The sequence below is a fragment of the Alligator mississippiensis genome, chromosome 2 (assembly GCF_030867095.1).
Source record: "Alligator mississippiensis isolate rAllMis1 chromosome 2, rAllMis1, whole genome shotgun sequence".
Taxonomy (NCBI): Eukaryota; Metazoa; Chordata; order Crocodylia; family Alligatoridae; genus Alligator; species Alligator mississippiensis.
Window position 1 is genome coordinate 202,715,846 of NC_081825.1, and position 18,539 is coordinate 202,734,384.

Genomic DNA, 18,539 nt, shown 5'->3' on the forward strand with positions numbered 1-18,539 from the left:
TCAACCACAGCCATACAGTCCTTCATAGTTTTAAATCTGTACTGTGAGTACAGAGGCTCAAATTGTGTTTTGAAAGAAGGTAGTACTTTTAAAGATAAGTAGTAACTAGCAAAACATTATAGGCATTATCAGTTTTCAGTGCCGTTTCTTTATAGCACTCAAAATAACAATGGGACAGACTATTCCACCCTGTACACACCTTTAGGGCTCTAAAAAGAATTACATTCTCTCTTGGTGTCCTTTTCCTTTCCTACTTTGTTTCTTCTCTTTCTATCCCTCTCTTTGCCTTTTGCTCATCAGGGCCTGGCTTAGCTAGCCAAAATAGTCTCTGTTCCAACACTGCTGTTAGTCTGTGACTGAAAAGGCAGCTAGAAGTATTACGTGAAACAGCTCAACTTTCTAAAGTCTTGGTGTACCTGAAAAGACCTTTTCATGATCCTGTGTTTCTGCAAGTCCGAGTTAATGTAGACAAAAGCTGTGCTTTTTCTCTTTGCTGTTCCTTTCTTGCTCTCCTTTTGTGAACATCTGGGTTTGTTTTGGAGAAAGCAAAATTCTGACTATCAAAACCAGCTCCAGCTCATCTCAGCGATTTTTTTTTCTCTTTTCCCTAAGAAGGGCATCTTTTATACTGTATACACAATGTCAAACCAGGAGTTTGGTTGTAGGAAAATGATGTAAGCAACATGGTTACAATAAAAGCTGTTCTTAATTCAAAATCCTTCACTGCTTTTCTTTCTTTTTCTGTATCTTAAAAAATCTTTCAAATCTTTCATTAATACTGATTGTTGCCACGGGTTTAAGCACAGTGAGGTTTTTCATGCTCAAAACCCCAACCACATTTAATTGTTGAATGTCATACAACAGGGTCAGGGTCATGTTAACTCCTTTGACACTCTGAGCTCATTTATTCCATCAAAATTAGCACAACACCTATCAAGAAACATCAAGTTAAAACATATCTAGAGCATTAGTTGTGAGTTCTTTAAACATTTACTTAAACTTTAATATATTAAAATACAAAATAGGAATAAATTACAATTCACAATTTCTTACATCATTTTATTAAGAACAAATTATTTGTATAGACTAGATCTATATAAATAAATCACAGTACATTTTACTGGTGTTTAGAAGAATGTTATATTTTTTTATAAAATTAAGAAATTTAAATGCATTTATTTTATCCCTCAACCATTACTGCAAAAGAATCATGCATTACCTCTACTGAACAAAGATAAAGTCCACCTAACGGAGAGATTCCGGATAAAGATGTGACTCTACTCTCCAAAATTAGACATGAAACACAGATATACCAGGACTACTCATTGAACAAGAAAGAGTAAAGTATAATACAATGTTCATGTGTAGTAAAATCAAAGTTATATCAAAACAACACAGTTCTTTTTATACACCTTTGCAATGAGTGTTAAAAAAGAAAAGAATGACAACTGTCCAGCATGCAGCTGAAAAAAAAATTCCAGTTTTAGGGATGCCTAAGTTTGGCCAAAGGATAAGAGGAACTGAAAAAACCAGAAAAATGGAAAACGAACAACCTGGATGCTTCCAGTCCCCTCTTGTGTTCTTCCTGTCTGCACCAGGGCTGTTACACTTAGTAGCTGGGATGGGTATTCCTGAAGTTATCCTTCCTGAGTGAGGTCCATCACTGCCATTTGGATTTGTACATTTCACGTGCCTTCAAGGAGAGGGAGGTCCTTTCAGAGAATTGCAGGACCCTGGAGTGCTTCCAACTGTAGTTCCTTGCCCAACCCACTGTATTAGAAATTACCTTTTAATTCAGTTCTTGTAGCTATTCAGCACTGAATGCACAGTTCCACTTAAAGTATAATTCACATTTGCACAGCTTGGTTCAGATGCTGTAAGGCTTGTCACTTCAGAACAGAATTATGGTGCAAGCAAGAACCTTCGTTTGTTACAGCAGGAATCAAAGTGAAGCAGACTCTCTCTAAGCATCTGTTACAAAAGCTGCTCTGGTGCTGGTTTTTTCCAGCACAAGTGCTTTTTATCAAATTCTTCTGTTTTACAGATTGCTTTTGCTATATATATTTTCTTATAAATTACAATGCCACTGTTTTCCCATTTGATTCTGAGGTGTAGTCATTTTACAATGCATTGTGCTACACAGAAGGAAAGAACATTTAATTGAGGACATTTCAGGTTGTCTCTGCCGAATTTAAGGTTTAAAATTTTTTTTTCCACCCTAGTTGAAATGTGTGTATAAACAATACCTGAAATTACACTCTTCTATTTCTAAGTAGGTCAAACAAAATATATTTTTAAAAGATTCCCCTTTTCTGTCAGCTGATTCTTTAAGCTTAAGAGTTTCCTGTAGTTTTTGCTTTTTATGGCAAAATGATTCCATTAATATGTTAATACTGCCAAGTGACATAAGTGTGAAATACATCTATAATACCTCTTGGTTTGTGTGACTTCAGTGATAATACAGTGATAGGTAATATTGAATTTTAAAATGTCTTCTAAATTCCCTTGAAGATATCTGGTCTTTTATCAGTGTTACCCACAAAACAAAAAGGCTGAAAATTAACCCTCATTTCCTGTGCCCTAGGTCTCTGTTACCGTGTATTTAGCTCACATTTGAGCTGTTATCTTTTATTGCCTCCAACCTCCACTAAAACCAATCAAACTCCTTCTAACTTTGTAAGTGAGAATGAGTTCAGATCAGTGTATAGCAGGCTGTCATTACCTCTTTCATGATTGCTGCTTAGATGAGCTGTAAAAGAATGCTGAAATGCATATAGACTGGTAATATATTTATCATCAGCTTGAGATGTGTGTCTTCTGTTTCTCCCCTGGAAGCACCAGAGGGCCCTGGATATGAAGGTTTATGTGCATCTGTCTGTTCAAAGCCCAAATTTAAGTTTTATTTACAAAAAAAAAAGTTTTTTATAAAACCAAATAATAACCAGATGTTTTTAAAAAAGTATTTTAACATTCTCCTGCAGCAGTGATGTGCTATCAGTATTTTATCAATGGATTTCCACAATTTTCTACCTAGCCTGCAACAGCCTCAATCTGAAGGAACTCAGATACTTATTTGTCTTCCACTTTAAATAATTGTGCTTTATAGTAGGAAAATGAAGCAGTGGGTAAAATCTTGGTCCCATTGAACTTGATGGCAAAACCTGAATCAGCTTTTGCCCATTGGCTCTTAGTAAATGCACTTATATTAAATGTATATAGTAAATGTTTTGCTTTGTTTCAGAAAACAATATTGACTAAATAGGTAGCACAGTACAGGGTTCAGCATAACCTCAAGCAGTGGTAATGTGAAAAAAATTGTGGGAATATATCTATAGATGGTTTCCCCTGTTGACAAAATGTTTTTGGATATTACTGCACCTGCTGTTGGAGAAGTCTGACTCAGAAAGGGAAGGGGGGCTGCAGTAGGGTCAAAGGTAGCCCATCCCAAGTCTCCTGTTAGTTTTATAGTAGAATATAGCAGTGGTTGCTTTCCATCCTGCCACTGTAATGCTACCCTGTGGTATCGGAAAACCACTGTAGCATTGGGCTAGTGTGGAATATGAAATTGCCTAGCCTAGTGAATCTAACTGTCTAAGCTCAGTGAAGTACAAAGGTAGACAGAACATATAAACCTGGAAAGAAAGTTAACCATGTCCTGAAGAGTTGGGTGGTTGTGTTAACCTATCTTGGGCATTTAAAAATATATATACAGTACTGCCATCCCCAAAGGCTCACAATTCAAATACCAAGTGGAAGATTATTAAAAAAAATCATATATGTTGGGTTCTTTTTCTTCATCTTCTGAGTCCTGAGCTTTTATGGTACACTGGGGTCATATATTGTCTTTAAATTTAAGTTTCTTCTTTAATAAAGCTGAGATTCTTCAGTCTCTTGATACCAGCAACCAGGGCCTTAAGTAAACACCAACCATTCTGAGACTGGCAGTAAAATTGCAAAATTAGGTAGCATTGAATATATGACATTTATGTTGACACTGCCCCTATAAAATGCTGGCGGTGAAGGAGTTCTGTGAAGACTCCTACATCCATCGAAAGAGGGACAACCTGCATCACAAGCATCCCTTTCCACTGCTGCATCCCCTTCCACTGCTGTAACTAATCCTGGCATTGCACTGGGAACAGTAGTTAAATTAGAAAATTATGCAGGCATCTACTTTGCATTCCAAGACGGGACACACAAACTGATTGTCCAGGAAATTAAAGGAGTTCTCCTTAATAGACAAATCTTGTACTCCTAACTTAGGTGAGACTTCTCCTACTGATCTTTATTAAATGCTTGAAATTAAACTGACCTGGAAGGATTTGAGGCAGGAAGTTGCATTAACAATTGAACCTTTAGTGAAAGGTTATTTTAGTCCAGTGGTTCTTGTTCTATGTTGTATATGTCCTGGCCTGCATCTGGCAGGTACTGTGATCACTTTTTAAATGTCTGGTATTAGTCATCAGTTGCCACATAGTTTCATCTAATTAAGATCTCCCCCATTTCATCTAATTAAGATCCCCCCCCAATTATTTTTTGTGCATATCAGAGAGAGTTTTTTTATACACAGTATGTCTTAGAAAATTATTTTCATACTACACAACACGGTGTGTTGGCGTATTAAGGAGAGAGAATGTTTACAGCATAGCCATCTGTGGTATGCTTGTCCCTTTTTAGTGTTACGTATTTAATTAAGAAACAGCTGTTGGAAATTCATCTGTAAAGAGTAATGAGGTTTTACAATTTACATAATACTCAAACCATTCCATTTTTATACAACTTTCTGAAAGATTATACTGTCACCTAAGATTGACAGATGCATTTTCTTCTCACCTAATCAAGAGTAGCTTATTCTAATTTTCTTAGACGTTAATGACCTTTAGGCAGGAACCGTGTTAGCCCTGAAGAGAGAAGAAGAGACACCAGTCCTGACTGGGGCTTGTAGCCATGACAGTACCATAAATGTTGGATGATCTAATTCTTAAATAAATTGATTTGTAAGTATATCCATTATAATATTCTCTCTTTCTCTAGAAATCTATTGACTATAAGAATCAGGTTGGTTGCTACACTTCACTAGAAGTGCCCCATGCTTGGTGGTTTCCAGAGTTATGATATTAATTGTTACAACCAAGCTACCTCCATGATCCCATGAAAGAGGCACGAAAATGGCTTGCCTTCTAAATCTGAGCAATGCTCATAACCATACAAGTAATTCATAGGGAACAACAGAGGCCAACCAGGGTTTACTTTTACAAGTGGATAACAGACTAGTTAAGCAATTGACTCTTCACATTGTTGAAAACTGAGGGTTCTATTCAGCAAATATTCAGTATCCTAGGGCACTAGCCACAGAGGCTACATAAGTTTCAACAGCTCGGCAATCAGTGGGTGTAATCCTGATTCAAGGACCAAAATTATGATGGTATATGTACGTATATCTCATCATATCTTGGACACACTTGATTCCTGAGAATTACAGAAACCTGCATCTTATTAATCCAGATACATGTAAAATGACCCATATTAATGACTCAGATGAACATGTACTGAGAGAATAGTGATGTCTATAGAAGGGGTAGGCATGTCAGACTCTAATTTCAATACCAGTGCAGCCCATCATGCTCAACAGGGAAACTCAAGCTGTATATAATAGCCTGGACAACCTCTGCTAATAGACATTTTCCAGGCTCTGGGCTATTGTGGGTCACCTCTTTTATCAAGTCACTACAATCATTACTTGTCTACAGTTAAGAGTTAGGTGATCTGTTTTCAACCCCCAATCAGAACAAAGCATTATTTTGTTCTTGCCTCTTCTGAAAAGGTATACAAAGCTGAAAAGGTATAAAATGCCACTGATAACAAGGAATAAGGCTTTAACCAGTTTTCATCTTCTCAATGAGGATACAATTTTGTGTGCTCAACATTGCTTGGACTTATTCATGGGGTGATAGGTCTTGAACAGGCATTTATTTCTAGCGGTGGAACATTCTGAGAAATTTCCACCACTAGAAATCTTTCAGGGAGAGGAAGCAGTATAAGCATTTATCCTGCACCTGTCCCTTCTTCCCTGCTCTCCATGCCTTCCCCAGATCAGGGTGATTCTAATCTGGAGAAATTATGGGGAACAGTGGCAACTCTACTTCTCCTGGTCCAGACAAAACTTCCCTGCATGCCCAGCTTCACATTGCTGCCACTGCTACTCAGCAAGGTAGTGAAGGGGCTGCAATTTAACATGTCATGTGAGGGGTAAGGAGCTCCCTAAACATAGGATGTTAAAATCTGTCACTAGATGGCTTTTAAACTGCTGCCTCTGCCCAACTGGTGGCAGGAACGGCAACATGAAGCCAAGGACATGAGGAAGTAGGCTCAGGGAAACTCTCCCCAAGCTCATTTCCTCCCCACAATCTGCTTTTAAATCACTGCTCCCATTATGATGCTATGGGTACAGGGAAGCAAGCTCAGGGGGTCCCTCAGCTTCACAATGCTGCCTAGCTGGGTGGCAGGGCTGGTAAATTCAAAGCCAGCAGAGCCAGAACTGTGCTTGGGGATAGCCTCTTAAGCAAAGGCAAGTGGTAGCAGAGGTCCAGAGGGGCATGTGCCCCTCCTGAGATTGGCTCCTGACTTGGCACTGCTCAGGACAGGGCAGTTTTTTTGCCGTGTGGGCCGGTGGTGTGTGTGCGTGTGTGTGTGTGGGGGGGGGGCATGGTGACTAAGCTGTGGCACAGAAGTTTCGGAGTGGATATTGACTTTTGGCCCATCCCCAGGCCCTCCACTGGACCCACCGGCAAATTGTGTCCCCACCCAGACTCAGGAGGCACCAGTTACCCCTGCTCTTAAGCCTGGTTCCCACCCATTTTGCAGTCCTGTCATCCAGCTGGCAGTTCCTTGTTAGGGGAACACCAGGATCCCTACTGCTGCTGCTCCTCCCCCATTCCCAACCAGTCCAGGAAGGGAGGGGAGCAGCAAGGCAAAGTCCCCAGCTTATTCCCCAAACCATGCAGTTCATGGTTTGGGGAAGAGGCAAGGAGGGTATGCCTGCCCCTCCTTCTTGGATCCAGACTGGGAGGGAACCATACAAGCATTCACTCTTGCAAGGGAGTTCCTCTTGCAAGGGAAATCTACCATGTTGACACCTGGAAAACCTTTCTTCTGGAAGGTGCATGTTTCTCCCAGTAGATATTGAATGAATACTTGTAATTTATATCAGGAAAGTGACAATTCTCCTCTTAGAAATGTAATGCCTATACATAGCTATGATCTCCTACACCTTTGCAAAGCTTATATAAGGGTGCCACAGACATTGGCACCATCCATGTTCTAAAAAGGCCCTGTTGAGTTCTACAGGCAAGACAAAGTCAGTGAATACTTTGAGGTCCCTATCATGAAGATTGTGCTGCAGTAGCTCTAAGGTAGTCTTTTAAGCAGTACTAATTGTGACCAGTCCTGGAGATGTGCCGTTTCTAGAGCCCCCAGTAGTTGCCAATTAGCTACTGAAACTTATATTTGACATCTGCACCCAAGCAAAATGCCAATCATTGTATATAAGTAGAGTTTCATTCTAGTACATACAATGTGCCCAATAATCATATTTCTGCAAAACTCACTGGCATTACAGGTTAGGTCAGAGTTAATATCAGCAAGATGATCCTTCCTAGCATTCTGCACTGAGAGCTATTATGCTAGGTGCTAAAACAGGGTACCATATTTATATGTGCAAACCTTTACAAATTAGTGTGACCAGATTAACCTTCTGAATTTAGGTGCTGCATCTTACAATAAAAGTAATTCATAGGTAACAGCAGAGTCTTATCATGGATTACATTAGATTTGCCTAAGTAAGAAGTAAACTATTGTAATGTTCAGAAATCAAGATATGACTATGTCATGAATTTTTGCATCTCCTGAATCAGGATTAGTATTCCTTAGCAAGTGAAGAGAGCAAGGGTAAAATAGAGGGGTTAAAAGGATATTTTTACCCCTTTGGACTCTCTGCAGAATGCCCCTGAGGAAATGCCTAATAGTTCAACAAGAATGCCAAATTTCTGCTGAATAGGTTAAAAGGGTGAGGAAGCCTCTTCGGCAGCCATCCATGCGTAGAAGGCCTGCATAACATTTCTGCTGAATAGGGCCCTAAATGAAGACAAAAGAAACATAGGAAGCCAACTGTAACTTGAAAAGCTTTTCTGTTTGTGTGGTTTCTTCTAATTGCATTTTTTTCTATTCCAAGGCTGATTTCATTTTCAACACAATTAGGCATCAGTTTGGGTGTGCCAGTGGAATAGAAATAAAATATTACAAGAGAACAATCCATATTTGTAATAACAGCCTAACTTTCCATTTAATTGTACCTTAGCAGATCTAAACAGATGCATCTTGTTTACTATTGAAAATGACCCCATTTTTAATGTTATAAAAACAGTGCTATGTAGAAGGCTTGGCTTTTAATTTTGCATTTATAAAAAAAAAGTTTGAAATATTTTACATCCCACTGGAAATGAAAGGAACTGGTTTCATGCCATTTTAAATATAGGGGTTTCACAGCCTTCTCTGGGTTTAGTCTACGTACCTGGATCCTACTTATTTAACTCTCAAGAATTTGTTCAACTTTTAGTTTCACATTAATGAGCTTTTACAATTACAGCAAAGATGGATGCTCAGGAAATTGCAATCTTACCTCTGCAAGCGGATGCCAGTGAGCAATGGGTTTCCGAGGATACGAGAGCATTTCGTTCCAATGGTCTCGCCCTAGGCTTTCTGCATCGTTGCCTACTTGACACACTCCGATGACCTCATTGTGACCTACACTGTGAAAATGTTCCATAATATTTTTTTCTTAAAATTTTACACTTGGAACAATATAATTTAAATTCTCTACAACAGACAATAATCAAGGGTGGGAAGAATTAACTCCTCTGGAAAATGTAGAGCTATACTAGCGGAGGTCAAACTTTTTGACAGGTGTGCCACAAATTATCCCTTCAGCCTTCCCAAGTGCCACTGTGATCCTCTTCCTCTGCCTGATCTACTCCTTTGCTTTTTTCTATCTGCCTTCTGCTGCCTGCTCTGCTTTCTTCCCTATCTGTTGCTGTGCTGTCCCCTCCCTGATCTGCTGCATGCCACACACAAAGGCTGCCCATGCTACTTGTGGCATATGTGCTGCAGGCTGGCTACCCCTGAACTATACAATACATAAGTTTTTGAGATCCATCCACATCTTCACAAGTAACCTACATAATAATCATTTCCCTTTTTATGGTCCTTTGTTTCTGTTGATTTTCTATGAAGTAAATTGATACTTGGACTCCTATTTGCCTACATTCTACTTCTAATGAATAGAGAAGTTCAGTAGTATTTGAAAAAAATAAGATAACTACTAATCATTCTTGCTCTGAATCCAGTCCATAGTTAGATAAAACTATTCTGATACCTAAGATATCTGAAGAAATAGGACATCTTTTCAAAGGCACTTATTTGCAAGTAAAGTATACTATATGCCACACTGCAAAAACACTTTTATGCTTCTGAGGAAATAATATTTAGTCCATAAAGAGCCATTCAGAATGTTAATGTTCTATTTGAATATTTGTGATATTCTTGAATATAATCTTAATATTTATGCAAATTAGTCATACAGTAGATGGATACTATTCTGGATCTCAAAAACTAAGGAAGAAATGCTGTCTCACAGTACTAAGAATTGCATTCATTTGCCGAAGCCTGCATGGCAATACATTTTCATTTCCCAGAAATGTAGAGAAAACTATGGCAACTTGTGTCATTATTTTATAATCTGCTGGTTTATAAATTCTTGCATCATAGACTTGTATCCAATAATAGCTACAGTCATCTCACCGGTCATAATCCATAACAGCTATCGACAAGTTAATTTGGTCAATGTTTTCCGGAGGGACATCAAAGACTATGGCTTCATTGTAAACAGGATTAAGTGTATTCCTCTTAGTGGAAGTTTTCCTCTTCTTTAGTCGCCTTCCTTCACACATTAAAGAAACCTTCACATAAGGATCTATATGAATCATAATAAGATGTTGGTTGATTTAAAAAAAATAAAAACACAAATGCAAAGCAAAAAGAGTAACCTTATACATGCAAAGTTTATTTACATGTACCTAAATGGAATCTTAATGCCTTATTAATGAAATGCCTGGGAGGCACTCACAGTTTAAAAGGTTTTTCCTGGTTGAATGCTTATAACGAACAATTAACATGTTTGTTCAGGAAGCTGTTTCTTCCATACTGTCTTCTCAAAGAGCATGAAATTTCCACTAACTTACAATATGTATCCCTGTGTTCATAAGAGCTTGTGCAGCTGATTACTTTTACAGCTTTTGTAGAATCCTGACACAATAAGAATATTAGTGACAGTAGTAGTGTTCACTGGTATTTGGTTAGTTATATTAGGCTGTAAACAGAGATTGACTACTTTGTAATGCCATAAAACTGTTTATGGTACAAAACCCAAGTGAACAGGCATCTTTACCCTTTGCTGCACCACAAATACCTAAATTTTGTGAAAGTGACAATGCTACTCATAATTTATGTCACTTTTCTACAGCCAATGTCTATTCACTTACATCTGTGGCTGCCCACATTCTCCAGTCACTTGGGCAAGAGTTCTCAGGGCTTCACGGGACAGATCCTGTGAAGCAATGGCCCTGGATATCTCACCCTAACATGGGGCACGTGCCTTCAAGTGGAGGTTCCCTGGTTGCAGATGTGTCCCCCAACCTCGGTCTGGGCAGCAAGAAATGCATGATGAGGGAATCCCTATGTAAGGAATTCCTGTGACATATGTCTGCAAGTGAGAAGGGGTAGGGACCTACCAAAATCATGGCAGAAGTGCACTGTACAGCAGCTCCTTTAATCTTGCTCATTTTGCTGCATGTTCTCCCCCGACCAATGACTGGTGGAGGAACCCCAGCAGCCTCACCGCTTGCTACTGATCAGCCAGGAGGAAAAAAAAATGCAGTTTTAAATATGCCATGCTTTTTGCCTCCTCGTCAATCACCAGCGAGTGGTGGGGGCACTGGGGCCCCTCCAATCAGGCGGGGAAGACACGTGGCAAAACAAGATTAAAGGATCTGCTGCTCAGGGCTGGACTTGATGATCCTTCAGGGTTGCTTCCAGCCCGAATGTCTATGGAATCTATGCTCAGTGGACTTCTGCCACAATTTTGGTAGGTCTTTAGAGGAGGGGGGAACTCACATAAGGGTTCCCCAGTCTGTACCTGCAGACTACGATGCAACCTAGGAGTGTTCTGCAAGCATGGAAAGGAAACTGCTACAGGAGTTTCCCCCCTCTGTGCTTGTAATCATGCAGATTTCCCAGTGCACATTTATCACTGTGGCACCCTGCACAGTCTGCAAACACAGAAGGAAGGACCCGTTTGGGTCTCAGTGTACACCATAGTTAACAGTGCAGTCTGTGGATGATTTATTTTTCCGCAATTTCCTCTTCAGACTTGTTTTTAACGTTTTGTTCTCTAGGAACAGCCACTCTGTAGTCTGTGGTGGAATTTTCAGGAAGGTTAAAATATTCTGCCATGGACTTGTCTGTCTTTTTGGCATTAATGTGAGATGGGTGTTCATTCATTCTTCCATGTAGAGATTGTCCCATCTGTCCAATGTAGATAGCAGAGGAGCACTGTAAGCAGGTGTTGGCATATATGACATTGGTAGAAAAGCAAGTAAATGAACCTGGGATGTTATAATCTGTGTTGTTTGGTCTAGTGATTATGTGCTTTGTGTTGATGAGGGGGAACAGCTAGCATCTGAGTCTGGAGCAAGGTCCGGTGACTTGGTGAAAGAATGGTTAGGTGGTCTGATGCTGTAGAGAGACAGTTTTGAGGCTGTAAGCCAAGACAGATTTGTCCTCCCTGGCTACTAGGAGATGGTCATCCTTTTCCAGGAGCAGTTGGAGGTCATTAAGGATGTGTCTGAGATGCCCAAGCTAGGGGCTGCAGGTGACAACCAAAGGGATTCTCTTGTTCTTGTCTCAGGGTTGGTCTTGTAGGAGCTTGGAGCAAGGTCTGAGTCTGGCTATTTTGATTTGAGTGGCTACAGTTTTAGGATTGTAATGTAATTGTAGGGATCTTTGCTGCATATCATTAAGGTATGCATCACAGTCAGTGGAATCAGAGCAGATCTGGTTGTAATGTGGAGCTTGGCTGTAGACTGGGGGTGAGCAATTATTCTGGCTGGAGGGCCAACCATTAATGAGTTCTGGGGACTTGTTGAGGGCCACATCCATCTCTCTCTCTGTCTCTCTCTTCTCTTCTTTTTCTTTCTCTCTTTCTCTTTATCTCTCCCCTCCTCTCCTCTTCTGGTCGGAGCTCTAGTTTGCCAGGAGCCCCGATGCTCAGCTGTGGACCCAGGCAGGATCTTCTGCCACAGCTGCAGTGGCATCAGCTATGGGTGCAGCCAGCAGGTTTTAGAGCCCAGACATGTAACCTACCAGCAGTTTCCACAGCTGCTACTGCTGCCTACCTGGCATGGTAGAAGCTCCTGCATGATGCTGGAGCTTCACAGCTGATGCTGCCAGCAACTTCCAGGTCAGGGCTCTGGAAAGGAGCTTTCACCACATCGGGAAGGCAGTGACATGAGCTGCGGAAGCTGATGGCAGGTTCTGCATCCAGGCTTCTGAACCTGCCGCAGGGCCACAGCTGATGCTGCCACCTTCTCAGTGTAGTGGAAGCTTTCACCCAGGGCCCAGACCTGCAACCTGCTGGCAGCATCAGCTGTGGACCCAGGCAGGAGCTTCTGCCATGCCAGACAGGTGGCAGCACCAGCTGTGACACTGCCTGTGGGTTCCACATCAGGGCTCTGGAATCTGCTGGCTCCACCCACAGCTGACACCGCTGCCTGCCTGCTGAGACAGAAGCCCCACCTGAGTCCAGAGCTAATGCCACTGCATCAAGGGCTGATGCTGCTGGGCAGAAGCAGTCCCACCTGCCTGTTTGGCACTATGTGGTGGCTGGAGCCACCAGCTGCCATGGGCCAGATCCAATGAGTTGGCTGCCATCTACCTATGGGCCAGACTGAATTTGAATCTGTTGGCAGGCTGGGATTGGCCTGCGGGCCATATTTTGCCCACCCCTACAACAGATAATGGAACAAGTGGTGGGCTTAACATAAGACCTACTGGTGTAGAGCTAGCTGGAGCAGTTGATTGGCTTCTGATGCAAAGTGGTGGTGACACAGCTATTGCAAATTTTCAGTGGTGTCCAAGAAATGAAATAGAAGACCTGTGTTCATCAGTGGATTAATTGCTTTGTTTCTCTCTCTCTCTCTCCTACCCACCTTGCCTCTCTCAGCAGTCCCCTCTATTCTTCTTCCCCTTCCCTACCCTTTGTATTCTAATCTTTCTGTTTCCTGTAGTCCCTTTACAGCATCTGATGAAGTAAGCCCTCTGTTTATAAAAGTTATGCTCTACATCTCTGGTTTAGTTAGTCTTTAATGGTGCAAATGTACCCTGCTTTTTGTATGAATGTGAGTTTTGTGGGGAGCCCTTTCTGACAGCACTGTAACTGCAACCTGGTTAGACACTGAAACAGAAAGTGATCCTTTTGTAGGGAAACCTTAAAGTGGTTTTACTTTGCTGCATTGCTAGCCCTGAAAATAGTTACTGAAGTGGTTCTGGAAGTTTAATCTTAGCCTGATATCAAGGATCATTCGCACTGGACTAATAGCTGTTGATATTCTATACTTTTCAGCCAACATATATTGTAAAAACTAGGAAGTTGTGGAAAATTAAATTGTTTTGGTTACAACCACAGCATGACCAACTCCAATCAGTCACGTTTTTATTTCCAACTGTGAAAATTAAAACCTATTTTCCCACAAGATAAAACTGCAGAAACATTCCTATTTAAATGACTGCTGGCTTAGAGTTTTAAGACAAACACAAAACATCAGAAGAGGCACTTGATGTGCCTGTCACCTTAAGAGGTCAGGCAGCTTGCTGAGCTACCAGCAGGTGAGGATCTGTGCAAAGTCAGATGACCCAGGGGGCTGGCAGATGAGGCTAGGCCTGATTAAGGGAGTCACCTGATTGGAGGAGGGCTGGGTTTGGACAGGGTATAAGCCCAAACCCTGAGAGTAGGGCTGTCAGTAACATCTTGAGAGCTGGTGAATAAGGTTGCCATATGTCCAGGGTTTCCTAGACTTATCCTTTTCTTAGGCCCTCCGATCTCCATCCAGGAGGTTTTGTGAAGTCTGCACAAATGTCTGAGATTTTGCTCTGCTCTGCTGGTGGAAGTGGGAGGAGGGCGATTGGAGGCAGGAGGCATCGTGTGCGTCTGCGCATGCACATAGTTGGAATGTATCTAGGCAGGGCTGTGGGAGTAGCACTGACAGCTGTATACAGGTAAGTCTGTGGTGGCAGGGGGTAGAGGGCCAGGGCTTGGGAACTGTCTGGGAGGGATGTGGAAGGGATGGGTGTATGAGGGGGGTGGGCTCATATTGGCACTGGGGGATGGTGTCTAGGTGTGAGGGCTATGGCAGGGCACAGGGGGGAGGCACCTGCCCCTCCAGTGAGGGAAGGGGGTGGAGGGAGGGAGGTCCTTTGGGGGCAGTGGGGAATTACATGGCTAGACTAGTGGTACCGGGGGTTGGCGCCTGTGCTTGCAGGGGCAGAGCTCCTGGGAGATGCTGCCTAGTGGTGGGGGCATAGCCAGGCCACCTGGTGCGGTGCAGGAGCCCCAGCCTGGTGCTACAGGCACCCTCTCCTCCTCCCTCCAGCCCATGCCAGGCCCAGACTTGTTCTACCGCTACTCACAGGAGCTGGAGCTGCTGCAGCCACTGCATTCTGGCCCAGTTGGGACAGGGGCAGCTGGGGGCCTCTCTGGCAGGGCTGGAGGAGTGGGGGGACTGCAGGTTGGGAGTGGCACTGGGGGGGGGTGCTGTTGGCCAGGAGTGTGTGGCATTGGTAGCACCAGGAAGCTGGGAGTCAGGAGTCAGGGGCACCAGCATAGCCTGGGAGATGGGGAGAGCCTGGAGTACTCACCTGGCCTGAGGTGGGGCCAAAGCCTAAGGGAGGCCAAAGGTCCTGTGGCTTGTGGCCACAGCCAAGAGGAAGGGGTCAAGGGAAGTGCAGCCCAGGCTGTTGCTAGGCCATCTGATGAGGAGGGAACAAGGAAAGGGGTCTGAGTGAGTTGGGGGCCAGAGATGGAGGACTCAGAGGGGAGATGGAGCCAGGGCCGGAGGACCCAGTGGTTAGCAGCCCAGGAGGGTTATATACACCTAGAGAAAGCCCAGAGGGAAACAAGTAAGATCAGGTAGGCCTGAAGACCGGTCCTGGGTAAGACCTGAAACTGCACCCTACTGGGGCTGGTTAGTGTGGTGGGGCTGCCTGTGGTGGGCCAGCCTCCATGAAATGCCACACATGGGTCACTCCAGGGAAAGGCGAGGATGCCAAAAAGCCTCAACTCCCACTCCTCTGTGGGATACCACATGGAGAGGGAAGGCTAGGGGAGCACATCCCAACAGAAAAGAACTTGGCCAGGCTAGCAAGGGACTACATGGGTTCAGTGGCCCAATGAGGGGCCAGGGAATAGAGTGCAGGACCAGATGGGTCCAAGGGCCCGGATAGTGAGGCCCAGCAAGGGCCCCCAGTGAGGGACCTGATACATATAGATAGGCTCAGCAAGTATAATGGGACCAGAAGGGCCCAGCAGCCTAGCAAGGGATAGGAATAGAGTGCAGGGCCAGATGGGCCTAGGGAGCAGCCAAGAAGGGGAGAACTAAAAGTGTCCAGGATGAGGGACCAAAAGGGGCTGGCAGCCTGGAGAGGGGCTGGGAGACAGACTGAGGGGCCTGGGAGTCCAGGGAGTGGTTGTATGAGACCAAAGGTCCTGAGGGCCCAGAGAGGGCTGGAGGAGAGATAGAGTGGCCTGGCAACCTGAGTGAGGCGAAGAGAGAGACCAAGGGAGCTGAGGGCCCCGAGTGAGGCTGAGAGAAGCTGAGGATTCAGAAGGCCCAGAGAGGGGCTGCATCTGCAAGTGGCAGAACATCTGTAAGGATGCCATCTGAGAGGGATGGGGCATGGTAAAGGAGGTATGGAGCCATGCAACTGGCCCATAAGGACAGGACCACAATCCAGGTGATCACTGTAATAAGACCAGAGCAGCCTCCTGCACCTGTATATTAGCTAACATCAAGGAGTGGCGGGTGAGAGCTAGGAAGACTGACCATAGATCAGGGTATTAAAAAAATGTTTTTTGCATACCCTGTGACAATGGCAATGCCAACAATGGCAACACCAGGCAGTTCTTTAAGTCAAGGGGGAAGGGACACAACTTCAATACTGAACATAAGAGTAATTCCTACCTGATGCTCCTGTTATGTCCATTGCTTTTAAATTTCTTGCCTTTATTATGGTAATAGTTAGTCTACCAGCTGTTGGAAGGTAGCAGAGTGAAAACATCAGGTCACCAAGATCCACATTGTCCTGTTTAAAAAGAGAGAAGAGAGAGGGAAAAAGAGGGATAAATAATATTAAAATTGTCTCTCTGCCTCCGGTTGTCCATCTGCCTAAAAGGCACAGATTAACTAAAGATAAAGAATCGGCTTTTAAGAATTACAGTTATATGTGAAGAAGCTTAATTCTCCTTGGAAAGTACAGAGGAAAAAATACTTGTATGTAGTAGGTTGCCCGAACTGCTGTGTTTGTGGGCAAGACTTTGACATCTGCACTGCTGTGATCTGTGAAGCTAGTTACAATGTTGTAGTCGGCCCTGAGGTAGGAGGCCTATTTTAGTGATCAAGTGCAGGAGTGGGTGTTGCTCTGCTCTGTGTTCTGCACTGCAGGTCTGATCTGGCTTGCGGGCAAGACTTTGCCTCCCCCGTGCTCTAAATCCAAAAGCATCCATAAGAACATTCGTTCTGTCCCTTTCCACATACCATAAAGCACCCAAACATCCTAGAATAAACTAGGAACTGAAAGGCCACAAACATTGTGATGTACCATAGAAAGAGAGCAGAAAAGACCAAGAGCACAGGCAATGAGCTGGGGTCCTGCAATGGCAGACAGTTACTTAAATAAAATATACCCATGTAACCTAAGGAAGTAAACTATGTCCCACACTACAGAGGAAGACAGAATACCCTAAACAGTCCATTCTGTTCTGATCAAGGATAAAATGCCTTCCTGACCCTGAATCTGGCAATCCATTTACCCCTAAATACGCATCAGTTAAGTGCCTGAAAGGCTTTTCTGAGAATCACAGGAATCATCAGCCCACCTTTGTCAAATCTCCTCTCTTTGCTCATAGCTAATCTATAAGGCTTCAGAAGAAGATGTGAAAAAAAGAAAAGAAAAAAAAGTTATTCAAAGCTATTCATTCAAAGGAGAAAGCAGGGAGGGAATGTCCCCCTTGACAAGAAGCATCCCTGAAGCATGGGATTATACTGATTAAATACAACATGATTAAATACAACATAATACATTGCACAGTGTTGTAAGCATATTAAAAGCTCAAGAGGAAGGGGGATGAACAACAGAAGGAAATCTAATCCAGAAAGGGTCATCACAGCTAGCAGCTTGGCCCTCATTACTCTCATACACATATAAAATACCCTGTAATCTACATTAAAGCATGTCCTCAATAAGACCCTGCACTTGCCTGAAGAACCCCGAGCTATTGCAAGCCTATCTACTGTCCAACACCATATGCAATAGGGCTGTGCAAAATTTCACTGGGTGTTTCGTTTTGAAACTGTTTTGATGTGTTTCAAGCTTGAAACAGCGAAATCGAAACAACACAAAAAGCTTTGAAACAGCTTCAAAATGAAATAAGGGCACTTGAAACGTTTCGAAAGTTTTGAAACATTTTGAGTTTCAAAGTGGAGCCTACTTGGCTTCAGCGCTGGTCCCACGTGGCAGCAGCAGCCTCCTCTCATCCGGTGCACAGATCCAGGGGCCCGCACCCCCAAGAGGGCTGTGGAGCTGTGCCAGACTCCTTCTGGGAGCCCCCAGATCTGCGCCCCGGATGACAGGAGGTTCAGGCTGCCTTTCCCACCAGGGACTGGTGATGTGTGCAGCCTGCACCCAGGGCCGGGGAAGATTGCTTCTGCCAGCGATCCCCAGCTCCCTGTCCAGTTGCATACCCCACCAGTGCTGCTGAGGCTGGTTTCCCTGGAAACCCTGGCCCCACGCTGTCACAGTGTCGCCACTACTGGGGTTTCCAGGGAAACCAGCCACAGCGACACCGGTGGAGGTTGCTGGGAAATGGCGTCCAGTCGCTGGCAGGATCCACCATTTTGCCCACTTCTGATTTAGAGGCTGGATTCTATGACATCTATTAGGTGTGCAGGTGCACCAGGTGAGAGATTCTGTTCCACACTGTTCAAGTCCCTGAAAAACTCAATACAAAAGGTGTATCAGTCTTCCTTCAATTCACTGCTTTTTTGTGACTCAGTCTTAAGGGTCAGATGATCATGTGGTACTAAAGTAGATGCAGTAGGAATTTTCAGGGACTTGAACAGAGTGGAATACAGTAGTACATAGGTGCTTAAGTCTAC

The 18,539-nt window shown here is 43.5% G+C and overlaps 1 protein-coding gene across 4 annotated transcripts in view; it reads right to left on the minus strand.

Moving 5' to 3' along the window:
* Positions 1-882: 882 nt before the first annotated feature.
* SYT9 (synaptotagmin 9) overlaps positions 883-18,539 on the minus strand; it is a 151,379-nt gene continuing 133,722 nt past the window's right edge. Inside the window, exons 4-7 of one of the 4 annotated variants that reach the window (XM_019477036.2) lie at positions 16,347-16,467; positions 9,856-10,027; positions 8,678-8,807; positions 883-8,133 (exon numbers count right to left, since the gene is read on the minus strand). In XM_019477036.2, the coding sequence (XP_019332581.1) occupies positions 8,026-8,133; positions 8,678-8,807; positions 9,856-10,027; positions 16,347-16,467 (531 nt within the window). In that variant the 3' untranslated portion in view covers positions 883-8,025. Of the gene's footprint in view, positions 8,134-8,677; positions 8,808-9,855; positions 10,028-16,346; positions 16,468-18,539 lie in introns of those variants that run through there. The other 3 variants (XM_006268641.4, XM_019477037.2, XM_019477038.2) reach the window with 3 other exon arrangements.